Below are 27,328 nucleotides of genomic sequence, written 5' to 3' on the forward strand. Positions count from 1 at the left end.
GTAGTTGTGTTCATTTGAAGTGGACACAACCTTTTCCACTACCTTTTCCTTAGGTAGTGTTTTTCAAAGTTTTTTGTCTTCTGAAATTAAACAAAAAAAGAATATTCAGTTATCAGAAGATGAGAGACAGAAAAGATAGTATGTTGGCCATTTAAATGTATACCTTAAAACTATGGATCAATTTTTTATCTTTTTGAAATTCATAATTTGTTTTGCTGCCACCAGAAGCCTCACCTTCTAAGTTTAGATTTATTCATATAGTGTATGCTTTCAACAAGTGATCACAGATGTAGTTTTTTCATTTGCAGTTGTACCATTAACTTTTTAATCTCTGGAAATTTCAGTGACAGAGTATTCTTTAGTCATTCTCTGAATGCTGATGATAGAGTTACCATTCAAGTCCCCAGGGAGGGAGATTTATAATAATGAATAGCAGTGTACCAGGTCATTGCGTGTTACCTCATCAGCATACAATAGCAACTAAGTCTTACTATCTCAGCATAATGTCCCATTGAATTTTCTTTGCTTTACCGACCAACAAGGACAAACATATCTGGATGAATACTTTTAACACAAATTAATAATGAGGTTTCATCAATAAGTAGTTTCTAGCAGCTATCATATTTACCTTTCTGTTTCTTGAAATATTCTTTGGATTGGGAAAGCAGTTACTGAGAACAGGAGAATCATCAGAGTCTGTGTAGGGGTTGAGAAAGGGGTCTTTCGTTTATTCATTTGTTTCTAGATTTTGAGAATGTGTAATGATAAGACATGGTCTTGTTCTTAAGTCCTAAGGGGCTTACAGCTTAGTGGGAGATACAGAAAAATGACAAATTAATGCTGCAGATTGTTGCTGGCCGATAGTAACCACTGGCCATGGGTGGTTATTGAGCACTTGACTGTGGCTAGTGAGACTGAATAAGTCAAGTTTTAATTTTAATTATGATAAGTTAAATATGAAAACTGATGCTGGATTCATTTATTGGGAAACTTTGGAGAATGTTTGGAATAATTTGGATAGATAAATCTACTTGTTCAACTGTACATTTTAGGAAATTGAAATATAGATAAAGTGTTTCTGATGAAAATTTTAGACCTGAATTGAGATGTACTGTAAAATACACACTGGATTTTGAACAGTCCAAAAATATAAAACATCTCAGTAATTTGTGTGCTGATTATATGGTGAAATGATAATATTTTGGATACTTTGTGTTAAATATTCATTTTATCTCTTTTTAAACCCTTTTAATGTAGCTAATAGAAAAAATTACATACCTGGCTCATGAATATTTCTATTAGACAGTGATGCTCTAGATGCACAGGAAGCCTGTGAATTCTGCCTTTGGGAAACAGGGGAACATTTCAAAGAGTTTGAGTCAGTTCTTTATGGTTTTGAGTGTGGTTTGGTGATTGGGAACGGGTTATCTCAGAGGAACAAAGTAAAGATTTGAAGGTCTGGGAGGAAAATGGTATGCATTAATAGTAGAATTATGAGTAGTATGGGAATTTTGGAACAAAGAATATAGGGAGAATGGTGATAAATGAGGCAGAAAAGATTGGAACTGGAGTACTTAAGAGCCACAGTTCTCTTTCAAGGTCTTTGGACTTATTTTACAGTTAATGCAATTTTCATTGAGTTTTTAAGCAGATGAGTAACAATATCAGATATGTGCTTTTAGAGAATAACTAGTGGTACCATGGAGGATCAACTGGATGAGGCAAAGAAATGGGGGCAGTAGACCCTATGTTGATTTTAGTTGTTCAGCGAAAGATGGACTAAGGCAGTTTATCTTGGGATAGGAGAAGAAGAAATTCAAGATATATTAGAATAGAGAATTAGTAATACTTTGTTGGGGTAAAGAGAGGAGATACAAATGACTTTGAGAGACAGCTGGTTGAGGAGTTTATGATAGTATTATTTGCATTAGTGACTCCTATAGGGTAGTATGTTATGGAAGAAGGTTGAGGCAGAGGATGTAATGAGTTTGAGGTACATGTGGAATACCCATGCTGGTAGGTCTTTCAGCATATGTGTCGGTAGCTCAGGGAGAGGAGGATGTTTGAGGGAGAGATTTTGGTTTTATTGAAGCAATAGAATTAGGTAATAGATTTCCCAGGAGACTATAAAAACGTAAGTAGGGAGTTAATTTTAGTGTGTGGATTTCATGATAGCTTATTTAGATATATAAAAATAGTTTTCACTCAGGAACTTATTGAGTGCCAATTTGTGCAAGTGCCATACTAGACCCTGAAGATGAAGAGACAAGACAAATGTTTCTGCCTTAAAGAGAATGAAATTCTAGAAGGAAAGAAAGACAAATAAATCTGGGATTAGAGTTTGGTGTCATAAGTACTGATGAGCTGTAGAGAAGAAAGGCTGAGGAAAGGATGAGCGTTAGGGTGTGAGAGAAAAGGAGACTGGAGAGATGTGGGCTCGATCTTGAAGGGGAAATTGGTCATTTGTTCCCTTTTTGGCAAATCTTTTTGCCTGTAATAAACTTCCTAATTGTGCACTCCCATGACTCTCTATGTGCTGGTTCCTATTAGTTCCTTCATTCCTTTTCACGTGGTGTCTGTCACCTCTTCTCTGTCAACCCTCTAGGTACAGATAGATAGTCTTTACCAGTGGTTGTAGTTTATAGCATGGCATGATTGCTGCAATAAACTGCTTCCAGCTGTTACTGAGAGTTGGTAGCTGAGAGATGACTTCATCAGTATGTTTGTATATGGCTTTTTAGAAACAAGCATTTGTCAGACACAGCTTTTCTACCTGGTACCTGCTTTATTATTGTCTTCATCAGGGGAGGCGGGAGAAATGGTGACAGATCTGTGACAGTGTGAAGAAAACGTTCAGACTGTTGGCTAAGGTGATAAAAGGAGAGGGGGAGGACAGAAGCAAGCTGTAAGGTGACAGCTAAGTCTTAGTGTATGAATACACGGTAAGGTATCCAACCCTGTAGTAATAGAGCACACTTGAGCTGCAATAACTAGAAAATCACCTGAAAAAAAATCAGTAAGGAAAATCATGTGTTTACCATGAAAACTGATGTCTAGTAAAGATATCATGATACTGAATTCACTTAGTTACCAGTTGTGTTTCCTTATTCAAAGGCTGTTTTTCATATCTGTGTGTTACATCCGAGGAACAATAAAGTGTTGCTTGTGCTTGAAATGCCCTTCACCACTCTCTTGACTTGCTCCTATTTTCCTTTAAAGATCGTGTTAAACATCTGTTGTGAACCTTTTTCTGCATGCTGTGTCTCACCTCCTATCCCTGTTTAGCGCTCGGTTTTTTTGTGCTTCTGGAGCATCCTGTACACTCCTCTCTGCAACAGTTAGTTGTGCCATTGGAGTAGTTTCATCCTCTTTACTAGGCTGTTGGCTCCTCAAGGACAGGGACTGTCCTATTTTCATCTACTGCCCCGCTCATAATTAGTACTTAAATGTTAAGTGTACTCTATAGAGCTTGAAATCTCAATGCAGTCACGCTTTAGACAGGAGCATTAGAATTTGTAAGTTTTTATTTTCAAAATTATTAAAGGGTGGTATATGTTTTTCCCCCTAAAATTTGGCTTTAAATGACTTTGTTTTAGAAAGTTATGTTTTTCAGGTAATACGATCATGTAATTTTTAGTTGTGAAACTAAACAAAATTTGTGAACTAAAACAAAATTTAGTCCTGTTTTAGCTGAGCATTGTCCCATTGACACATTTTTAACTTTTTGTACTCTTTTATGTTAACTGGCCCAATGTTATAATTTATATAACTACATAATTTATTATTATATACAAATTATGGCTATGTGCAGTGGCTCAGCCTGTAATCCCAGCACTTTGGGAGGCTGAGGTGGGTGGATCATCTGAGATCGGGAGTTTGAGACCAGCCTGGCCAACATGGAGAAACCCTGTCTCTACTAAAAATAACAAAATTAGCTGAGTGTGATGGCACATGCCTGTAATCCCAGCTACTCAGGAGGCAGAGGCAGGAGACTCGCTTGAACCCAGGAGGCGAAGGTTGCAGTGAGCTGAGATCGCACCATTACACTTTAGCCTGGGCAACGAGAGGGAGACCCCATCGCAAAAAAAAAAAAAGAAATTACGGTAAAGGAGACTTTGTTTAAGCAGCTAAAGTACAAAAATACATAAATGTCTTTTTCTCTGTATGATTTAAAATGGGATTTAAAAAATAAGTTCCACTTTAGAGCCTGATATGATCAGGGTACCAAACATTTATGTAAATGTTTTTTTCCATAAGTCTAAGTCAAAGGTATGATTCTAGACTGTAGGGAATTATAATGTTCAGTAATATAAATAGAATTCTGTACTTGTAGTAAGGTAGATACCTAAGTATTAATACTGAGTAGCATGTGCTGATTAAGAAGCAAGAGGTGTAGCTCCTTAGTATGAATTCTGCCATTCTCAGAAGTTTATTATAGAAGCAATTCTGAACTAATGTCAAAAGTAAAAAGGACAAATCTCAGTATTTTTTGGTATTAGAAAAAATAATGATGCAGGTGGAATCTAAGTTTAAAGTTACCTTCTTGTATGTATAGTTCCTTAATTTTTCTTTTCAGTGGATAATGGGAGGATTATTTTAGTCTATCTATAGATAAAGTAGAACAGGCCAAGCCTTTTTTTAAATATGAAATTAGGTCGTGTGCAGAGGTACTGGTCCCAATTCAGTTGTTAATTAATGACAGATATAACCCATAAAATTAAGTTTTTTTTTTGGGGGGTGGGGGAAGGGGGTGGTTTTTTTTTTTTTTTTTGGGACGGAGTCTCGCTCTGTCACCCAGGCTGGAGTGCAGTGGTGTAGTCTTGGCTCACTGCAACCTCCACCTCCCAGCTTCACGCAATTCTCTGGCCTCAGCCTCCCAAGTAACTGGTATTACAGGTGCCCACCCCCACGCCTGGCTAATATTTGTATTTTTAGTAGAGACAAGGTTTCACCATGTTGGCCAGGCTAGTCTTGAATTCCTGACCTCAGGTGATCCGCTTGCCTCGGCCTCCCGAAGTGTTGGCATTACAGGCATGAGCCACAGCGCTTGGCCCTTTTTTTTTTTTTTTTTTTTTTAAAGTATGAAAATTCCATTTATTTTTGTTGATGACAATTCATAAACAAGGTTCTTATAAATGTTAGAAAGCTAATTTTTATTTGACTCATATATTGGAAATACTTTTACTGCTTATTCGTTTTAACTTTTCTTTGACTTATCTGCAGGCTAACAGCAAATGGTGGTATGGACTTAAGAATTGTCTTTAAGTATTTATGTTTTTGTGATACAAATGTATTGGGCTGAAGAGGCTAGTTTGCCCTAAGCCCACTCAGGAAGATTGAGTTTTATTATTGTCTTTTGAATAATAATGTACATAAATATCACATAGAGTACTTAAAAATATGTATTTTTTGAGACAGGGTCTTACTCTGTCACCCAGGCTGGAGTGCAGTGGCTCGCTGCAGCCTTGACCTCCTGGACTCAAGCCATCCTCTAACCTCAGCCTTCCAAGTAGCAGGGACCACAGGCATGTGCTACCCTGCCTGGCTAATTATTTATTATTTTTTGTAGAGACAGGGTCTCTGTATTTCCCAGGCTGGTGTTGAACTACTGGGCTCAAGTGATCTTCCCACCTCAGCCTCCCAAGGTGCTGGAATTAGAGGTGTAAGTCATCACACCTGGCCCCAAAATATAAATTCTTGACTAACCCCTGACCACTATCACCGCTTTCCATCCCCCAGTAAGTCTGGAATATGGCCCAAGAATTTTAATAAGCAGCCTCAGATGATTCTTATGACCCATTGACTACCTGTGAAGAAACACTAGTTTCTATAGGGTCAATACTATTGTCACTTTTGTAAGTCTGGTGGACTATCCTGCCCCACATCATTGTCCCCAAACTCTAAAGGTGATCATTCTCATTATAATAAAATCGGGAAATAAAACATATAGAAAAAAACATATATAATACTAATATCCAGAGAAAACTGATAATGTTTTAGTTTGTTTTTCTTTATGCTTTAAAATTTAATTGGAATTTCATTGTATTATTTTATCTTCTGCTTTTCTTAGTTGCCCTTATACTTTTTTTTTTCCTGGACCTGCTGATGGCAGATCATGCTTTTTTTTTTTTTTTTTTTAGATGGAGTCTTGCTCTATCACCCAGGCTGAAGTGCAGTGGCGCCATCTTGGCTTACTGCAACCTCTGCCTCCAGGGCTCAAGCAATTCTCCTGTCTCAGCCTCCCAAGTAGCTGGGATTACTTGCGCACCACCATGCCCAGCTAATTTTTGTATTTTTAGTAGAGACGGAGTTTCGCCATGTTGGCCAGGCTGGTCTTGAACTCCTGACCTCAGATGATCTGCCCTCCTTGGCCTCCCAGAGTGCTGGGATTACCATGTGAGCCACTGTGCCTTGCCAGATTTTTTTTTTTTAAATCAGAAATCATTCATAGCATTTTCACTGCTAGTATAGTATTGCCTCATCTGTTGAGTCATGATTTACTTAACCATTTTTCTGTTGTTAGATGTTTAGGTTGTTTCTGATTTATTTCATATAAATAACACTGGAATGAACATCTTTCTTGGGAAAGCAAGCATTTTTTTTCTGTCTTTAGGAATTTTCTTCCCTTTGCTCAAGGTTCTAAAAATATTTTTAAAAGCTCTTAAAACGTACTGCCAAACATTTCCAAAAAGGTTCTGCTGATTAAAGTTTCCAGCAGTAAACTAGAGTTGTTACATCCCACCTTCGCCAGCATTGAGTGTATTTGTTAAAAAACATATTTTTGGTTTACTAGAAAAGGCAGTGCATTATTACTTAACCATCCCTCATTGTAGTTAAATATATATATTGTGCATATGTAAAAATTAGTTTAGTATTTTACGCTAAGTATTTTTTATACCAGAACCTATATTTTCAAGCTTGAGGAAAATTGATAATCAATCAGTGTTAATTCCCTTGAATTTTTCAATGGTTCAGGCAGTTAGTAATACACGTGCACTTTCTTTTTGCCAGAGATCAGAGTATTTCACAAATACGGAGTCCTCATCTATTCTTTTTTCATACACTTTGAAAAGTGAAGATGTAAGCTGATTTTAAGTATGGAACTAATTCATTAAGAAAACAAGATTCTTCAGGAGGTGGAGGTTGCAGTGAGCTGAGATCGCACCATTGCACTCCAACCTGGGTGACAGGGCGAGACTCCATCTCAAAAAAAAAAAAAGAAAACAAGGTTCCTATTTCTACTAGAAACTAACATTTTACCTTTCATTGTCAATAAACCTAACTATCTGTGCTTCTACTTAGAATTACTGTTAAGTCTCTAGATTTCAAAAAAAATTCTACCTGTTTCTTGGTTTATCAGTTTTGAAGAATGCCATCCAACTTTAGATTCCCTGATTTTTAAAAATTAGGGGCTGGGCATGGTGGCTCATGCCTATAATCCCAGCACTTTGGGAGGCTGAGACGGGTGGATCACCTGAGGTCGGAAGTTTGAGACCAGCCTGACCAACATGGAGAAATCCCGTCTCTACTAAAAAATATATAAAATTAGCCGGGTGTGGTGGCTTATGCCTGTAATCTCAGCTACTCGGGAGACTGAGGCAGGAGAATCACTTGAACCAGGGAGGCAGAGGTTGTGGTGATCCGAGATCGTGCCATTGCACTCCAGCCTGGGCAACAAGAGCGAAACTCTGTCTCAAAAAAATAAATAAATAAATAAAATAAAATAAATAGGGAGCATTTCTTTCAACTTTTTCTCTTCTCAATGTATTATGTTTATAATTATTTCCATTTCTTGTATTATTCCCAGTGTTTGTCCTGTTCACTCACCAAGATTGCTAGACTCTGGGTTTCCCTTTGCTGGGCTGATTCCTGCAAACCATTTCTGGGCACAAAGCCTGGGAATGGTAGGATTCACCTTGTTTGTTTCTCTCAAGGGTTACAGTCTGGCTGCTTGTTGTACAATGCCTCACAATACTTGTTTTCTGAATTTTATTTGCTTTCCTAGTTTATGGCAGGAAGATAGTTTCAGATCCTCATAGCTGGTAGCTGAAGTCTTTAAAAACTTCTGAATTGAGTGATTGTTTCAGAGTCTCTGTATTCAAGTCTTTGAATTTGATAATGTCGAGTTTCCCTTCTTTTGAAATTTTCCTTCTTGACTTTCAAATGCTACTCTTTCCTGGTAAACCTTCTACTTTTAACTTCCTTTCTGTCTTCTTAGTCTGGTTCTTTAGTTATGTTAATTGAAATAATGATTATTATAGTAACAATAGAAATCACTATGTGAGATCATGTGCTGACTTTAAACTTATGTTCTCATTTTAATTCATAAAGCAACTGCTTAGTATTTTCCAGGGTTCTCTTTTCATCCTGCACTTGCTCTGTATGCTTTCCTGTGTTATTGACCCTACCTGTATATTGATGACTTTTCTATTTTTAGCCCTGATTTTTGTAAATTGGGAACTGAGTTCCCAGTTTACATAACCAACACTCTATTAGCATTTCCACTTGGGTTTTCAAAAGACTTACCAACCTAATGCAATCTAAATGTAACTCCTCTTTGCCCTTCTCTTTCCATTCTTTTCTTCATCTTGACATTAATCTGTAGTAAAACTACACACACGATAAAACAAACTGTACTTCACAGAAGCAAACATACAACCTGTATGTTAATTTAACCTTCTGATTGTTTCTTGAATCTGTCCCTACTTCTGCATTCCTACTGTCTTGTCCTATTGCAGCTCTCTTCATCTTCTGTCTGTGCTACTGTATCAACCTCCTAGTTGCGTTCCTCTAAAATCTGTAATATTTTAAAAATTTAAATCAGAATGCACTTCCTGGCTTAATCTTCGGTAGTTCCCTAAATGCTTCTGGATGTTTGTTTTGCAACATGACCTTCAAACTCTCTGTGCTGTCACTTGCTTTTCCTTAGGCCTTTCACTTGCTGCTCCTTTTACATACTCTGTACGTCAGCATCATTCCCTGAAAGTACCATGCTGTTTTTCCTAGCTTTTGTTCTTGCTCCCTGCTGTTTCCCCAACTTTTACCTGGCCAACTCCTGTTTGTTTATTTCTAAGGCTTAGTCACTTGTTTCCAGGTCTCTTCCTTTTTGCTCCCACAGTGTCCCATGTGTAGCTCTAGCATTGTGCCTATTATTATCATGTTTCACTTTCCTTTGCCATGTTATGAGGTTCTAGAAGGCAAGGAAATTTTAAATTCATAATTTGTAGCCTACTCACCTAGCTTGAGTACATGACACTCAATTCGTTTGTCAGAAGTTTCTAGCTTAAAAAGGACACAGCTGTCCATCATTTTTTCAAAACTAGAAGCGTGGATGTTTTCTTAGTTTCCTTTCTTTATCACATCTAGCTGGTTCCAAGTCCTTAATTTTGCTTTTTTGGGGGAGATATGTGTTTGCATACTTTTTTTATGTTTGTTAATAGTTTGTTCATTCATTCAACAAATTAAGTGCTCCTGTGTACTGGGCAGTGTACTGAATATTGCATGCCAAATATTGCATTGTATTTATGAAATCTATAGGTTAATTTTTGGAGAATTAGCATGTTTATGAAGTTTGTTTTATTTTCCATTTAGGAACAAGGGTTTATCTATTGAAGTTTAATTTTAGGTACCTGAGGAAATTTTTACAAATATTCTTACTTGATTTTGTACATTTCTTTTAAGGCTTACTTATAAGTGTTAGTTTTTTTCCTATTATGAAAGAGATTTCTTTCCTGTTGTATTTTCTATTTGTCATTGCTCATGTATGGGAAACTGACTAGATGATAAAAAATCTGGTCAATTTGTGAAACTCTTAGTAGTTTTTGTGAATTTTGGTTTTTAACTATTGGTTATTTCAACAACAAATGACAGTTTCTTTTTTCTTCTGTGTATTTTATGAGTTTAATTCATTTTTTGGATCTTAGTATAAATCCAGTACAGTGTTGAATAGAGCAGTTATACTTGGCACTTAGTTATAAGTGAGATATGTTTACTGTATTCTTCTATTTAATTCTTCCCTGCTCTTGTTTCAAAATTATGTTAACCTTATAGACCATAATATACTTCAATTTTAATCTTGACTTTAATGAAATAACTTACCTGTCTTGTTGATTGTGATGTTTACTTTAAATAATAATCATTTTTAAAAGTCAAATTAAGGAAGGGTCACCTGTTCCTATCTTGCCAAGAGTTATGTCCTGAATCTGTGTTGAATGTTATCACACGCTTTCTTGGTGTCTGTAGAGATGACCGTGTTTATCTATAAATCTAAAGAATTACAATATGAGATTTCCTAAAGACAGACTTTCTTAACATCTGTGTTTGTTTCATTTAATGTAGTGCTAGATTTCTAATGGTTTATTTAGGATATTTTCTTCCATGTTTGTAAGTGAGATTTGTTACAGTTTTATTTAATTCAATTCTTCTCTGCTCTTGTTTCAGAATTATGCCAGCCTTATAGATTGTGCCAAAGGCCATTTCAGTTTTTTCTAGCTGGAAAAACTTTAAAAATTTGAACTGTTTAAACAACAGGAATTAATTGTTTCTTGAAGATTTAGTAGAGTTTGTTCATAAACATCATTTAGAAAGTTGCTGTTTCTTAGCATCTTTATTTCCCCAAGTTCTAGTCAAGTATCAGGAGCAAAGTAAGAACTTCTTTAATATTGGTTGAATAAATATTCTCTAGATATTCTAGGTTCTGAGACATTTACCATATAGAATTTTTATATTAAATAATTTGTTTTCATCAGAGAAATCACATTCACTAGGATATGGAATTAATCTGAAGGAGAAATGATACCTGTCTCCATGGATAGATTTTCTTCATAGATGTGGTTTAGTGATAAATTTGAAGCTAACATTTTAAGGAAAATAGTTGAATTTGCATCATTGAATACAGTACATGTATAACTACCATGTGTAAGACCAAAAGTGACCATTTTACAAACATGTATTTGTGTTTGGGTTATTTCTACTGTTTTCACAGTTACAGCTTGTTCAGTGATTTAAACTCACAAACATTATAGACAAAGTGATTTAAACTCGCAAACATTATAGACAAATACTTTTAGAAGTTAAAGTACTTTAATTTCAGTAAAACTGATTCAGTGTTTCCATTCACATTCTTTTCAAATTCAGTATTTTAAAGCATTCATGAAACTCTAGTTATATTACAGAAGTAATTGAACATCTGAATATAATTATAGGATTTATAGGGAAAAGCATTGGTTCTTCAACTAGAGCCAGTTTTGCCCCCAAGGGACATTCATCAGTGTCTGGAGGCTTTTCAGTTGTCACATCGGAGGCGTGTGTGTGTGTGTGTGTGTGTGTGTGTGTGTGTGTGTGTGTGGTGTGCGCATGTGCCGCTGTCATCTTGTGGGTAGAGGTTAGGGAAGCTGATAAACATCCCACGGTGCAGAGGATAGCCCTCATAACAAATAATTTTGTGTCTCAAAATGTCAGTGGTACTAGGGTTAAGAAATTCTGTTATAAAAGGAAAATATATACAGAAATAGAAATACGTAATATAAGCAGGTGTTCTCAGACATGTGCTTTTTTTCTTCGGCAACTGAAGTTCTGTGAAACCTAATACAATCTACAGTGTCTTTATACAAAGGGTATGAAGTATCCTGCTCTTGACTGACATCTAGTGAGATATTTAAAAATAAAAAATAAAGCTATAGCTTAACATTAAACATATAAATCAGAGTTACTATGAATTCTTAGTTTTCTACTGTTAGGAAATTCACAAATAAAGAAACTAGGAAGAGATTAAATGATTTAAATGATTTGTTTATAGCCTCTGAGAAATTATACCTGAGAAGGAATAGAATGTAGTATATTCTTAGCTTAAGTATTATTCCTCTTTTATGTTTCACTTATGTTCCTGATTTAATGTTAGAGCTTAGAATATGAAATCTTTCTTTTGATAATTTTTATAGTAAAAGCTGTGCTACTCATATGTAAAACTTTTTATTTAAAATATTGCTTACAATCATAGAATTTGAGAGCCAAAGAAGACCTTGGTGGTTTAGTCCAATTCCCTCATTTCTTGAAATAAAAAATGTCAGTTTTAGAGAAGTAAAGTGATCTTACCCAGTATCATACAACTTATTAGTGCCAGATCTTGAATTAGAACCCACAGCTCTTGGCTCTTCATCACTTTGTTTCAGGTAAAGTATTATGCATACTTTGGATTCGGTTTGAAGCTTTTATTTATTTTTCAAGGAAACTATGAATATTAAGACTTAAATTATTATTTCCTTAGAATATAGTCACCTGTATGTATGTTTTAAAATGAATTAGTATTATGTTTATAAATCTCCTGTTTTATTTAATTTTGACTTAAATGTTATACCAGTTTAAACATGAAATTTAAAAATGTTTATTTTATAGGCAACCACACCTCCAAATCAAGGAAGGCCAGATTCTCCCGTCTATGCTAATCTTCAAGAACTGAAAATATCCCAGTCTGCTCTTCCCCCACTTCCTGGGAGCCCGGCAATTCAGATTAATGGAGAATGGGAAACTCATAAAGACAGCTCAGGGCGTTGCTATTACTATAACAGGGGAACACAGGAAAGAACTTGGAAACCACCTCGTTGGACTCGGGATGCAAGCATTAGCAAAGGAGATTTCCAAAGTCCAGGGGATCAAGAGGTATGAGTAATTAAGGAATCAACCGCAAGTTACCAGATTTTCTCTTTTCATTTTTCAGAAACCAAAGAAGTAAACAGTTTTGTTTCTTACTGTCAGCATGTTAAAACACTTGAATCTCTAAGATCATTAAAAATTCTTTCCAAGCTTTGCTAATATTAATGCTAGCTACTTTCTAATCTCTGACTAATAGACAGCTGCTAACCTGATAGTGTGCGTACTAGTTCCAGACCTGGGTTTAAGTTGTCTAGTGCCAATGCACTCCCTTATGTCTTAGAAGATACTATTTCAGTTGTTACTGCACAAGCTGATGATATTTTAAATTAAATTTAATTCAGTTTTTTAAGAGATAGAGTCTTGCTATGTTGCCCAGGCTGGAGAGCAGTGGTGCAATGGTATCTCACTGTAGCCCCAAACTCTTGGGCTTAACCGATCCTCCACCTCAGCCTCCCTAGTAGCACATGCCATTGGCCAATTTTTTAAAACTTTTTTTGTAGAGATGGGGTCTTGCCACCTGACTTCAAGCAGTCCCCATGTCTCAGCCTCCCAAAGTGCTAGGATTACTGCACCTGGCTGTCCAGTGACATTTTTTAGAAAAAAATAGAACATATGTGATGTGACCCAGCAAAATAAATAGAAGTGATATTTTTCTCTGTTGGCTTAGTATGGCTGCCAGACTACTTCCCATTTTTTCTCTTTGTCAATCAGTGATACAAGACCATTGTTTTACTTATATATGAGGGAAATAATTATAATTCCTTTGCTACAATTGAATCGTTCTGTTAAGTCTAACAATTCACTTTAAAATCATTATTTTCTCTAACAAGTCTCTGTACTCTTTTTCTCCTTCTGGTTTCACCTTCCTCCATACCACTTGCAGGATGGTGCAGTAAATTGGCCAGCTGTATTTTTAGAAACACTTATCTCAGTAGTCTGGCAAGAGGCCTTGGGATTATTTAAATGTACAGGAGTAACTTGGTAGGATTGATAGAATAGAGTGAAATCTTGCCATTTGGTAGATTGGAGCCCCTCCACCTGCGTAGGACATCCTGCTCTTATAGAAAGCAGCTAGCTCATACAAATAAAAACAAGCTTCAAGTAGATAGGAGCTGGAAAAATCAGGGAACACATCTTGTATTTAGGAGACTCCAAAAGCTTTTTGTAGTTAATAACTCCTTTCTTGTCCCATTTTTCAGTTGGTTTATTTATAGCTTTAGTTTGGTAATAACTTGTGTTATTAGTGTTTAAGTGAGAGCAAAAATAGAAAAATTGTTCATGTTTAACTATAATAAGAAAGGAAAATTTGGCTGGGTGTGGTGGCTCACGCCTGTAATCCTAGCACTTTGGGAGGCTGATCACTTGAGGTCAGGAGTTCGAAACCAGCCTGGACAACATGGTGAAACCCTGTCTCTACTAAAAATACAAAAAAATGTAGCTGGGCATTGTGGCAGGCACCTGTAATCCCAGCTACTAGGAAGGCTGAGGCAGGAGAATCGCTTGAACCCGGGAGGCGGAGACTGCAGTGAGCCAAGATAGAGCCACTGCACTCCAGTCTGGGCAACAGAGTGAGACTCCGTCTCAAAAAAAAAAAAAAAAAGGAAAATTTTATTTGAATTGTACATTAGAAAGATTTGAAAATAAGGTATCCAGTGGATCAATAATAAAGTAAAATTTTACAATTTTGGAGAATTAGGGAAAAGACTAAATTATAGACTAAAAGAATTTAAAGTATACATAGGAACTTTTAAACGTATTTCTTGGCTATTTTAGTAAATAGATGGGAGTGACTTCCATACAGGGTCTCAATTTATATTACTGGTCTCTGTACAAATTATATGAAGATTAATATTTCCAAAGTGACTGGGGCACATCTTCCAGTGACTTCTTGAGAAGGGTTGTGTATGGGAGGTAAAATGGAAACTGTGTGTGTATGAAAATATCTGTCTTCTGCTCTCATATTTAATTGATAGTATTCCTGGGTATAGAATTCTAGAATGAAAATTATTTTCTCTCACAACTGTGAGGCATTTTTAAATTTAATGGGGATCTGGGTCAGCCCCTTGTTGGAGAGTCTCCAGTGTTAGAATCATTAAGTCTTTCCTTTTGGACTAATCAGAATCTCCACAGACATCTTTAGGTCTCCTGCCTATACACGGTAAGGGCTGTCTGTGTCTTGGTGTTGGCATTCATTTTGCACATGGTCCCTCAGTCTCCCTTCTTTCTCTTGGTACCCATGTCCCTATTGTATCTATTGTCCCTCAACTCAGAATCTTAGTATTTTTCCTTTCTCAGAGGGAATAACTCTCCGTACTTCTGCTGGAGTAGGGACGGGCTGCACACGTAGCAGCCAGGTATGTAGAAGGAGATTCTGGCATTTTTAATTCTTATTTTAGTACCACTGCTTTCACTCCCCAGTTTCAGAGATACCTCATACCGTCAGTTGCCAAGCCATTTGCAGATTCTGTTCTGTAAGCTTGTCGGGTTTCATTCCCCCCCGCCTTTGTCTGCACCATACTGGTTTAGATTCTACTTTCTTCTGTGTAGATAATTCAGCTTTTTTTGTTCGTCTGCTTCACTGTTCTCCCTGTTGTTGTGGGTTTACGTCATTTTAAGCATATTTCGCTGTTGTGATTTTAGTGGGGTTTGGGAGGGAGCAACTGTTGGCTCTTCTGTCTTAACACAGAAGCTTATTATTTTAGTGGTTACCCTAGAACAGTAATTCATAATAGGGCTGATTTTGCCTTCCAGGGACATTTGGTAAAGTCCAAAGACTTTTTTTGGTTGTCACAATGGGGAACGTGCTACTGACATCTAGTGGGTAGAGGCCAGAGGTGCTGCTGAGACAGGATCTTGTTATGGTGCCCAGGATAGATTCAACGCTCAAACTCCTGGCTCAAGCAGCCCTTTCACCTCAGCTTCCCCAGTAGCTGGGACTACAAGTATGGGCCACCATGTCCAGCTTTAGCATGCGTAGTTAGTCTATGCATAAAGTTAATCACTATCTTTTTGTTCCTTAAAGTCATATAGGATCTATGTGTGCTGTTGTGCTGTTGCTGTCATATGTTATATTTCTATTTTTAGCCCCCTTGTTGTTGTTGTACATGACTCTTAAAATTAATCCTAATTTTTACCACTTTGTCTTCTCACATTTTCTTCTTCTGTCATAAATACGAACCTTTTTTGGCAGGAGACAGGGTTTTGCTCTCTTGCCCAGGCTGGAGTACAGTGCTGTGGTCATAGCTCACTGCAGCCTCAAACTCCTGCGCTCAGCCATCCTCCTGCCTCAGACTCCCAGGTAGCTGGGACTACAAGCATGAGCCACCATGCCTGGCTAATTTTTAAATTTTTTGTAGTTATGGGGTGTCACTGTGTTGACCAGGCTGGTCTTGAACTCCTGGGCTCAAGTGATCCTCGCACCTTGGCCTCCCAAAGTACTGGGATTACAGGCATGAGCCACTGTGCCCAGCCATGATTACATGCTTTTAAATTCCTTCATGAGGGTCTGTTAGTAATAGAATCTTAATTTTTGTCTGAAAATTTATTTTACTTTTACTTTTGAAGAACATGAATATATAGTTCTAAGTTGACTATTGTTTGTTTTTTCCTTGTTCATTGAAGATTTTATTCTCATATTCTCTGGCTTCCATTGTTGATGCTGAAAATTCAGATGTCAATCTGATTGTCTTTTCTTTAAGCATAGTTTGTCTCTTTTTGTTGGCAGCTTTAAAGATCATGTGTCTATATTTTTACTGTGATGTAGCTGGGTAAAGGTATTTTTATTTTCCGCGAGGGCTTTGTTGGGATTTCTGAATTTGAGGAGGCCTGTCTTTGATCAATTTTGGAAAGTTTCTAGCTATAACTGTATATAGGCTCGCCCCCATATTCTCTTTCTTCTTACTCTGGAACCTTGATTAAATGAATGTTTAATCTCACGCTGTTCATCCATGTCTCTCTGTTTATTTTCAGTATTTCAAGATCCAGCTTCTGTTTGGTATTTTTCTCTTTGTCTATACCTTCATTTGATGTTAAGTAAATCCTTGAATTTTAAAAAGTATTTGTTTAGGGGAGTTTCCCAATATCACTGCTTTGAAAAGTTTTAAACCTTCAAAAATTTAAAAGAACAGTACAGTGAACATTATATGCCATGTACCATTCATCTAGATTTACCAATGGTTAAAATTTTGCCACTTTTGTTTTATTTCTCTCTCCCCCTTCATCTGCCCAAACAGACATACACATGTGTGTATGAGTGATTTGAAGCAGATAATATATTTTATTCCATAAGTATAAGGACATGTTCTGGCAAAACCACAAATCATTTATCATACCGAAGACATATAATATTAGTATGTTATTTCCTACATGATTAATATTCATTGTTTCTCAGTTGTCAAGTAATATTCTTTACAGTTTTTTTCCCTGCTGTGAAGGATCCAGTGAAGATTATATATTGCATTTATTTGTTGTATCTCTCTAGTCTTGTTTTCTGTTTTATTTTTGTTAATTTCTGTACATAAAGTTTTAGAGAGTCTGATTATACTGTTTTTCTGCTGACTCTTACTCAGGGTGTTTTGAGAATGTATCTGTTTTAATGTGAGGTTATAGTTGTTGGAAATTCATAAGTAGGAAGTCTTTTATGCTGGGGTTGAAGGTGGGTTCCTTCAAAGGTGAGTCTCTTCTGATGGATGCCTAGGGGGAAACTATGAATATTTAAAAGTACATCTTCAGCTTTAGTTTTTACAAGCCACCCAGGTAGTATTAATAGTGATTTGGATTTCATGAAGACTTTTGTGGCTAGAGAGTCCCCTTATTTTCCCCAATTACTGGGGAAAATTTCTATGATTTTCCTAGTGTGAAATAAAGGGGCAAGATTTGTTTATGGTTCACCCATAATTTGTGGGTATATTTCTTTGGCGTTCCCAGCTCTGTATTGTGGGACAGCCTTTTAGACTTCCTGTTTTTGGTAATCCTGAGTTCAGTTCTCTAACACTCCTGCATGGTCTTGAAAACTAACATTTTAGTTTGGGGTCTGTCAGATGCCTTCAAGAAGAAAGCTGGTCTTTTTTTCCTCTGCTTGACTCTGTTGATTCTTGTTTCTGCTTAGCTTTTGACCTCTGAGTATTTCTTAATTAGCCTTTTGTTCATAGATTATTTAAAAAAACATTTTATGTAACATTTTTAACTGTTTCTGTTCAGGTATCAATTGGGATACCTACCTGCCATTCTTCTATGAATGGAACATCCTCCTCATATTTGTACTAGGATACATTTGTTGTACTAGGATACATTTGTATCCCAAAGTTACTGAATTGGTTACACCTTTGAATTAAGTTATTAGGTGTAGAATAGTTAATATCTATAGAATGCTTGCCAAAAATTATCTTAACTTTTACTTAACTGCCATTAAACAACTATTTTTCAGTAGAGGATATCCAGATCTTAAAGCCTGGTTCTGTAGTATAATATAAAGCATATGAAGATGTTGGAGGTTACTTTTCATGGTAGAAGAGAACATCATATTTACTGTGCAAAAGTTGGAAAATTATGATGAGAATTTTGTTAGCTAGAAAGTCATATCTTTGAAAAATTGATTCTGTGATTTTGTTTCTTAAATTAATTTTACTAATTTGATTGCCATTTTTGTTTCTAAAAGTTTTACTGCACTCTTCTTGTCTGTGAGCTTGCATTTTAAGTTGCTTCAATTAAATAAAAATAAACTCCTGATTTTTGAATTAGGTTTTCAATGTTTAAAAAATGTTTCTGTTGTAAAACATATATAATTCACTTTATGCAGTGCTTCTGTAAAGCTATGTTTTTGTGAACATATTAATATTAGAATCTTAATGTCTTTAACTACAGTGTTGAGAATCTACCCATCTTAGTGTTTCAGACCAAATTATGATGATAGAAAATATAGTATGAATGAGTAAGTTTTACTTGCTGAAACTATTTTACCTAGAGGTGATAGGAAGGGTCGTTTGCATGAGTGCTAACCTAATAAATGATTCTTAAATGAATGACTTTTCAGTGCCGAAAGCAAATTGCCATTTAGTCATATTATGGTCCCTCTTGTCAGTAGGCATCAAAAGTTTCTAAATTTTCCCAGTCTTCTAATTTGCTTCTCTCATGTGTCTACAGTTTATCATGTATACCCATATTATTTTATTTTCTTCTCTCCCTTCCCCTTTTCCCTCCCCTCCTCCCCCTCCCCTCCTCCCCATTCCCCTACTCCCCCTTCCCTTCCCTTCTCTTCCCCTTCCCCTCCTCCCCCTCCCCTTCCCATCCCTTTCCCCCTCCCCCTCCCCATCCTCCTCTTCCTCCTCCTCCTCCTCCTCCTCCTCCTCCTTCTTTTGAATAAAAAATGGAGATGAGGTCTCACTATGTTGCCCAGGCCAGTTTTGAGCTCCTGTACTCAAATGATCCTCTGGCCTTGGCCTCCCTTAGTGCTAGGATTACAGACGTGAACTACCGCTCCTGGCCCCTATACTATTTTCATACAGAATTTTTTATTTGTCTCTCTGTATTGTGTTTGAATTTGCTCAATGTTATTTTTTCTTGTTTTGAAGTTTAGTTTCCAGTAGTCTTTAATAGGCATTTGATTGAATGATTTAGGAAAATTTACCACTAAATTATAACACAAATTATAGAAAAATAGTCCGAGATATCTTTATTTAGCAATGTTGTTTACCTTGCATGTGGCTATGTGCTTGTGGTACATGAGGGGGAGCTCAGTCTAATGCAGTTCCCTCATCTCCTCCCTTGTTTACACATACATATGTGTACACACACCTACTCCTTTCATTTTTAAACTTGATTTCAGCCAAAAACAACATTAAATAACATTCGAGCATTCCTTAGTCTGAAAACACTGTTTTTAGTTTTATTGTGATGAATTTTTCTAGGGTTGCACTTATGTGATAAAATAACCACTGTTAATTTTACCTCACCTCTTACAATGTACCATTTAAAGACTTATCAATTTACTTTCAAAATCAAATATTCAAATATATTTAAATTATCTTAGTACTTATACTCAAGTAAAATTGATTTATTAGATTTTCAGCCGATTCATATTTATATTCAAAGAAGAAAAATCCTTATGTTTCTGACTATTTGTAGCTTCTTTCATCCGAAGAAAACTACTACAGCACTTCTTACAGCCAGTCAGATAGTCAGTGTGGTTCTCCTCCAAGGGGTTGGTCAGAAGAGTTGGATGAACGTGGGCATACCTTATATACCAGTGACTATACTAATGAAAAGGTACATTCTTTTTTTCTCATCTAGTGTTTTTTGGCAGAATTCTCTCATAAAATAGTTGTGTACTGAAGGTTTAGTAGTATTTTTAAAAACATGAAAATAGTCTTCATTGTAACTTTTTAATCATACCAATTGACAATATGAAAACTCAGTCTAACTACTGATTAATGGTTTTAAACTGCTAAGGATGATAGTGATTTTTATGCTCTTGATACCCATGAAAGACCTTTTAAGAGTACACCTGTTAAATGTCATTTGTTTAGATTTCTTCAATAGGCATATTTCTTTATATTTTTCTGGGGGAATAGTTTTTTGGAAATGGTTTTCTCTCTGTGCCATTATCGTACATCGCCTTACTGCCTATTCTCCTTTTCCTATTACAATCAAATTTATGTAAAACAAAAACCATCAATCTAGTATTTTATGATTAGTTTGGAAATGAATGTTGACATTTTGTGTGTGTATTGCATCTGGTATTATTTGAGAAAGCAACTGGTTGGTAGTACATGTTCAGAGAAGATGTGCTTGGGAATAAATGGGGCTTGGCTTTTATCCCTCTTTCCTGCCTCAATTATTTGACATTGGAACATATGGAAGCAGTTTTTTCATTTATTTCATACTCAAGTTCATATGTTTGTATTAGCAATACTTTTTTCCCCTCATATTCCCTGTGTTTTATTGCATGATGTTTTGTTGTTGCTGTTATTTAAATTTTATTGTGTTTGGCCATAGGAAGTAATTCCTAAAGGTTTGCATGAAATGGGGCTTTAAATGGTTTAGTTGTACATTTAATTGAAAAGTGTTTCCCTTTTGTCAGTTTCTCAAACCTGTTTTCAGATGGGAGTGTACCTGTGTACCAGTGCATATGTACATCTGTGTATCTTTATATTGTATGTTGCTTGTTGTTAAGTGGTGCTTGAACAACTAGCCAGACATTGGAGGATAGAGAGGGCAAATAAAGTCATGTTTAATAATGAGTATATTTATTCTTACCAAACTTAAAATGCAAGTCTATTAGTATATTTAGTTAGAAATTTTTGTCGCATGCCAGGCGCAGTGGCTCACGCCTGTAATCCCAGCACTTTGGGAGACCAAGGCAGGCGAATCATCTCAGGTCAGGATTTCGAGACCAGCCTGACCAACGTGGAGAAACTCTGACTCTACTAAAAATGCAAAACTAGCTGGGTGTGGTGGCACTTGCCTGTAATCCCAGCTACTCGGGAGGCTGATGCAGAAGAATTGCTTGAACTGCTTGAACCCGGGAGGCAGAGGTTGTGGTGAGCCAAGATTGCACCATTGCACTCCAGCCTGGGCAACAAGAGCAAAGCTCTGTCTCAAAAAAAAAAAAAAAAAAAAAAATTTTTTTGTTGCAGTGTTACTGAGCAAGTAGAATAAAATTCATAAAAATTAAATCTAGTATCTCTGATAGTAGTAGCTTAAACTTGCTTTTATTTAAATTTAATAACACCTGTTCTGTTTTTATAGTGGCTCAAGCATATTGATGATCAGGGTAGACAGTATTACTACAGTGCAGACGGATCTCGGTCGGAATGGGAATTGCCAAAGGTAATAAACCTTGACACCGAATTTCTATTTAAAAATAGTAGATGAAATAATACCTGGAGATGGTTTCAGCAGATTTATTGTAAAGTCTTTATTATACTTTTACAAAGTAGAAAGAATAATTTTTTCGGAATTCACTGAGAATACTGTAAGTGGTGTAAGTTTTCTAAGATGTACAGGTATCTTCACTGTGTGATACTGATTATTCCTATTCAGAATATCTTTTAGGTAAACTCGAAATTGGCCTTTCCTTATTCTTGGAAATAGGAATTCTCTTGAATACCAATAATGTCATCTTATTTAGTTGTGTTGAGTATATTGATTTTTCTACATAAAGTTGTTCTTATATTTAATCATTTTTTAAAAGAAAGAAAAGTAACTCAGTATTCAGGTTTATCCTCTTATGTAAATGTGTGTATGATTGAGCCACTCATTAGCTGAGATACAGGCAACATGTGATAAGATGTCCTTATGATTTAGCTGGACATCTCATTTCTGGACAAGTGTACCAGGGCTGAGTTTATCTAAGGTGGTAGGTTTCAGAGTGGTCATATGCACATCACTATTGGTGATTGAGATAATTTTAAGTGATATATGAACAAACATTTGAATTTTAATTGGTGCATTATTTTAATGTTCTAGAAAACAGCTGTTAATTAGTAGACAAATATGTGGTGTCAATTGTTACATACACTTTAGTTTTTAAAATTTGTCTTTTCCCCAAAGTAAATCAATTTAAAGAAGAATATTAATAGTATAAATGAAACACGGATATAGAAAAAATCACTAGATGTTACTAAATTGACAAGTTGGGAAACGCTAATCTAGTAAACTAGTGTTAATAGTGCTTTCTTCTATATGTGAATGCTATCTGGCCTTTAATTATTTTATGAAATTCTAAGGCTTGATATGGATAGGATGAAAATGAAATACATATCCTGTAATTGATTTTTAAGAATACCTTTATGAGTCTGAGTTGACCAAGTAGCAGAAGAGAGCTCCGTTGTAGTTGACGGCTTTTACAATTTTGTAATCTCATGGAACAATGTGTAGGTGGCTATAATGGAAAAGTTCATGGGTATGGGGGATGAGGAGATAGATAAAGGAAATACTGGTGCCTTGGATTAATTTGTTGATGAAGCATAGCCTCAGAATTTTCTTGTAGTTTAAAAAACTTGTCACATCTTCAGATAAGCATTTTTTGATCCTTTATCACACGTTTTACATAGGTACTTACTTTCTCTTTGCTCAGCTCAGCAGGAAAAGCTATTCCATATTTTAAATCACTTTATTGTTTAAATTAATTACACTTTCTAAATTAGGAGTCATTAAAATTTACATTTGTACAATAGGATTGTTTTTAAAAATACTATTTTCCGCTTAACATATTAGTATTAGTGAAGATAATTTTTATATTTTAATTATAAGAGCTTCTGTATAAAAAGTTATGAAGATATTAATATTGCCACATTGTGGTTTTACTTGATCAATCATAAAATACCATGAATGAAAAAGATCCAAATAAAAAGTCTATGGAAAAGTACCACAAATCATGTATTTCAGGGTTCAATGTTTTATCTCATTACTCTTTAAAATTATGAAACGTAATTCAATAAAACACTTGTGGATTTTTTTCATTTTCATTATTATTAATTTGTATTTTTAGAATGTGATTCTGAAGATAAAACCTTATTTACCCTTGAAACTTTGAAGTTGTGCCAGGCAGTCAGAACTCCGTAATGTTTTTAAGAACCGTAGCTTAGCAGTTGTGATACTCTAGCAACAGTTTCTTAAAGTTAAATTTTATAAAAAGTTAAATAACCCACCATTTTATTTTCCAAATATTTCATTGTCTTCCAATAAAAAACTTTTAAGTGGGAAAATGATACCTCAAGCTTAGTAAGACTGTTACGAACTTTTAGGGGAAAGGAGATAAACATAATAAGATAAGCAATTTATTTTATTAATGTGCTGGGAAGAAGTAATAGAATACCTCAGATATTACTTTTCAAAATTGGTACCATTTATAAAAAAACATATATAGTGATTAATTTGGAAAGAAGAATTTTATGGATCATGACGACGAAAATATGTAATAACTTATATGTTGGGATAAAAATATTGTTTTGAGGGACGTAATTATTCAGTATTGAAAATTGTATATAACAGGGATTGGTTCTGTTAGGCTGTTCTAATAAGTGTTATGCTTATAAAATACAAGCTCTGATTTCCACTTGAAGGAACCAGAAGAAAAATCTGCTCAGGGTTTAGTTCACTGAAAATGATTTAGATTATAGAAGACCAATCTTTTATTAATATAATAATTAAATAAACATTAATTTTTTTGTTCCACTTGACAGATTTGAATTGTAGCTCTTACCAGTACCTCAAATACCAGTTCAGTTTTTGGAGGACTCGTCTGCTGTGTCTTTCTTCACAGTGGTTTCTGATTCCCTAGAGTAATGACATCAGTCACAAGGCTGCTTTTGAGTGATTTGTCCCAGGTCAGGGTCCTTTGAAGGGAGAGATTCCCAGGATAGCCTAATATCAGGAACAATTTGGAGCCTTAACTGGTAGCTAAATATTCCTGTTGGGTTTCTTTATAACTCAATTATATGATTTCCTTGGTCAGAAGAACTATAGGCTGTGTTAGGAAACCTGTTTACTTTCAGAGATGCCTTTAATGAAAAAAAGAAGAGAGGCAAGAGTCTGAATAACATCAAGACCTCAAAGGGTATTTTGCAGCAATGGAAATGTGTGCTGATTGTGACCAGCGTTGAATCCTCAGTTTTGTGATACTCTTTCATTTTCTGCTACCATTTGCTGCTTAGCATAAAGCGTCAGAAGGTCTTCACAGTTTCTTTAACTGTCGATTAAACTGGATATGAAGAAGTTTGAATTAAATACAGTGGAAATGAGGAAATAAGGAAAAATGTTGTAGAGTCCCTATTTCATAGATTGTTACTGCATGATAAAGACAACTCCAGGTTACATTCTGCATTCTAAGCAACTTAGCACTTACTAGTAAGTCTAAGATAAATCTGTTAAGCTTGTAACCATGCAGATACTAAAATTTAATTTACTATTTTCTGAACACGTTTTGGTGTTCAGTATTATGTAATATGTTTTGATGAATGCAGATACATAGGATACGGTCTTTACCCTAAAAATTTTTGTTGTAAGTTTGGAAAGAAGAAACATGTTCATATGACAGCTGAGTAAAAAAGAATATGTATATATAAATACACACACTCTGGGTTAGGTGTAGGGGAAGGGAACCACAAAACTGTTAGACAGGAAGGAGGATTGAGAGAAAGAAATAAAGGAGAGTAAATGAAGAGAGAGAAAACAAAACATTCCCCACTCAAAATGAAGTCTGCCGTTCAATATTTGAAATAAAATGTATGAAGAAATCCAATGCTATTATTATAGACATAAGAAAAATCAAGAATCAGAACATGGTATTCACTCCAGATGAAAGTAATGTTCTTTCTTTTTTTTTTTTTTTTTTTTTAAAGACAGAGTCTCGCTCTGTTGCCCAGGCTTCAGTGCAGTGGCGCGATCTTGGCTCACTGCAACCTCTGCCACCCAGGTTGAAGTGATTCTCCTGCATAGCTGGGATTGCAGGCACACGCCACTACACCTGGCTAATTTTTGTATTTTTAATAGAGATGGAGTTTCACCATGTTGGTCAGGCTGGTCTCGAACCCTGACCTTGTGATCCGCCCACCTTGGCCTCCCAGACTGCTGGGATTACAGGCGTGAGCCACCGTGCCCAGCTGAAAGTAATGTTCTTAATAATTTAATAAAGGCTTAAAATTATGCTGTGGATAATCAGAATTAAATGAAGCCTTTCATTTAAAAAGAACAAGAAATTAGGAAAAATAAAAACATACATGAAATAGGTAAATGTGATAAAGAATAAATTAAAAATCTTCAAGATGAAAAAACATAGTTATTCACATAAAAAATGCAGTCAGTAGTATAAACTTTAGACAGGGATGGAAATCTAACAAATATGAAAGCATAGTTAAGAAAAATGAAGGATGAGTTGAAAGTTTTCTATATTCATATATTAGGAATTCCAAAAGAAGAGAATGGAAGAATGGTGTAGAAACAATATTTGAAAATATAATTTCTAGGAATTTTCTAAAATTGAAGGAAGACACGAATCTTTAACTAGAAAATATGCTTTGAATACTGTCAAGGATAAATACAAATAAATCAACATGTCAACAAATTTTGCTGGATCTGCAGAACTTCACAATAAGGAGACAATCTTAAAAGCCATCACAGTGCAGTAGATGGCATCATTGGATCCATTATGACTCTAGTATTAGTTCTTTGTGGTGGCCTCCCAAATTGTCCTGTCATTAACTGAGTTCAGCTGTGTGGCTTGCTTTCACTGGGATGTGACAAATATGACACAAGGAGAGTATCGAAATGGGCTTATAGTCAGGGCTTGCTCTTGCACCTCTACCATTGCCATGAGAAGAATGTGCCCAGGCTAGCCTCCCAGTCCCAGGAGGGGGATGAGGGACAGACTTGTCCAGATAAGCCCCTCTAGATCAGACAGTTTCTAGCCAACCCAAAAGTCTGTGGTAACACATGATCAACATTTTAAGCCAAGTAAAGCACACCGTCTCTGTTTATTATACCTACTGTGTTCCAGGTGAACACCACAAAAGCATATCCTTCTGCATGATGTACTGTGCATAATGTCTTATGAAGCCCAGTCGGTCATCCCTAACCGGCACTATTGAAACAGCACTCTCCCGCTCCCTGCCTGGGTACTGTGGAGCCTGGGGTGGAGCCCTGTTGACTAGACCCACAGTGCATGCAAGGAGCCCTGTGATTCATCTTCCCTATGCACTAAATGGACAACAGCAACAAGGCAACACCCCGTCCTATCCCAAGCAGTGTGTGGGAAGAGGATTGTGGAGAGGAAGGAGCCAGAGAAAGGGATTTCTAAACTGTGTGTAAGGTCCTAGACACTACTCCCAGTGGCCTACACATGAAAGCAACCAGAATTAGCATAGCAAAATCTTTGAGAACTGAAACATGGTGTGGAGTACTGCCCAGGTTTCAGACTGGCCTCTAGGTAGTGCACAAACAGAGCAGATCAGAACAGCAATGAAAAGATTTTTAAAATGAAATTGACCTTTGAACTATGGGCCATAAAAGCAGGCCGAGATGTGCATTCTGGACGTAAATGGGGTTCACCACCTGTTAAAATATGTTTAAATGGAAGCCAAAGTCTTACAGTACTCAAAACACCCAAATATAACCTAGAATTACTTGTCATACCAAGAACCAGGAAAATCTGAACTTGAATGAGAAAAGACAGTAGGTTGGTGACACACCAGAATGACAGGAATGAATGAATTATCCCATAGGATTTTAAGTCAGCTGTCATAAAAGTGCTACAGGAAGCAATTATAAACACACGAGATAAGAGGTTGGAAGTCTCAGCAAAGAAATAGAAGATATACAGAAAAAACAAAGGTAAATCCTAGAGCGAAAAATCAAATACTGGATGGCTCATAACGGAATGGAAGTAAAAGAAGAGAGTTCATGATCTTGGAGATAGGTTAGTGGAAATTATTTAGTCTGAACAACGGAGAGACAATAGATTTCTAAAACAAAATGAACAGTGCCTCAGAGACCTGTGGGAAAATACAAAAGAGCTAACCTTCCTTTTCATTGAAGTTCCAGAAGGAGAAAGGAAAGAATGTGAGGCAGCAAAATACTTGGAAGAAGTAGTGTTTGAAAATGCCCCCAATTCAGCAGAAGACAAACCAACAGATTCAAGAAACTGAATAAACACTAGATAATGTAACCCCAAAGAAATCCA

General features: G+C 36.0%; 1 protein-coding gene across 7 annotated transcripts in view; it reads left to right on the plus strand.

The window, feature by feature from the left end:
- The window catches only part of ARHGAP12 (Rho GTPase activating protein 12), a 124,109-nt gene that overhangs the window by 56,025 nt on the left and 40,756 nt on the right, over positions 1 to 27,328 (plus strand). For 4 of the 7 annotated variants that reach the window (XM_017962675.2, XM_017962674.3, XM_017962676.3 and 1 more), the window contains 3 exons: positions 12,394 to 12,657; positions 19,774 to 19,914; positions 21,397 to 21,477. In XM_017962675.2, coding sequence (XP_017818164.1) covers positions 12,394 to 12,657; positions 19,774 to 19,914; positions 21,397 to 21,477 — 486 coding nt within the window. The remainder of the gene's footprint in view (positions 1 to 12,393; positions 12,658 to 19,773; positions 19,915 to 21,396; positions 21,478 to 27,328) is intronic. The other 3 variants (XM_017962677.2, XM_017962679.3, XM_017962678.3) reach the window with 1 other exon arrangement.

This window comes from Papio anubis, chromosome 11 (assembly GCF_008728515.1).
Source record: "Papio anubis isolate 15944 chromosome 11, Panubis1.0, whole genome shotgun sequence".
In the NCBI taxonomy this organism is placed as follows: Eukaryota; Metazoa; Chordata; class Mammalia; order Primates; family Cercopithecidae; genus Papio; species Papio anubis.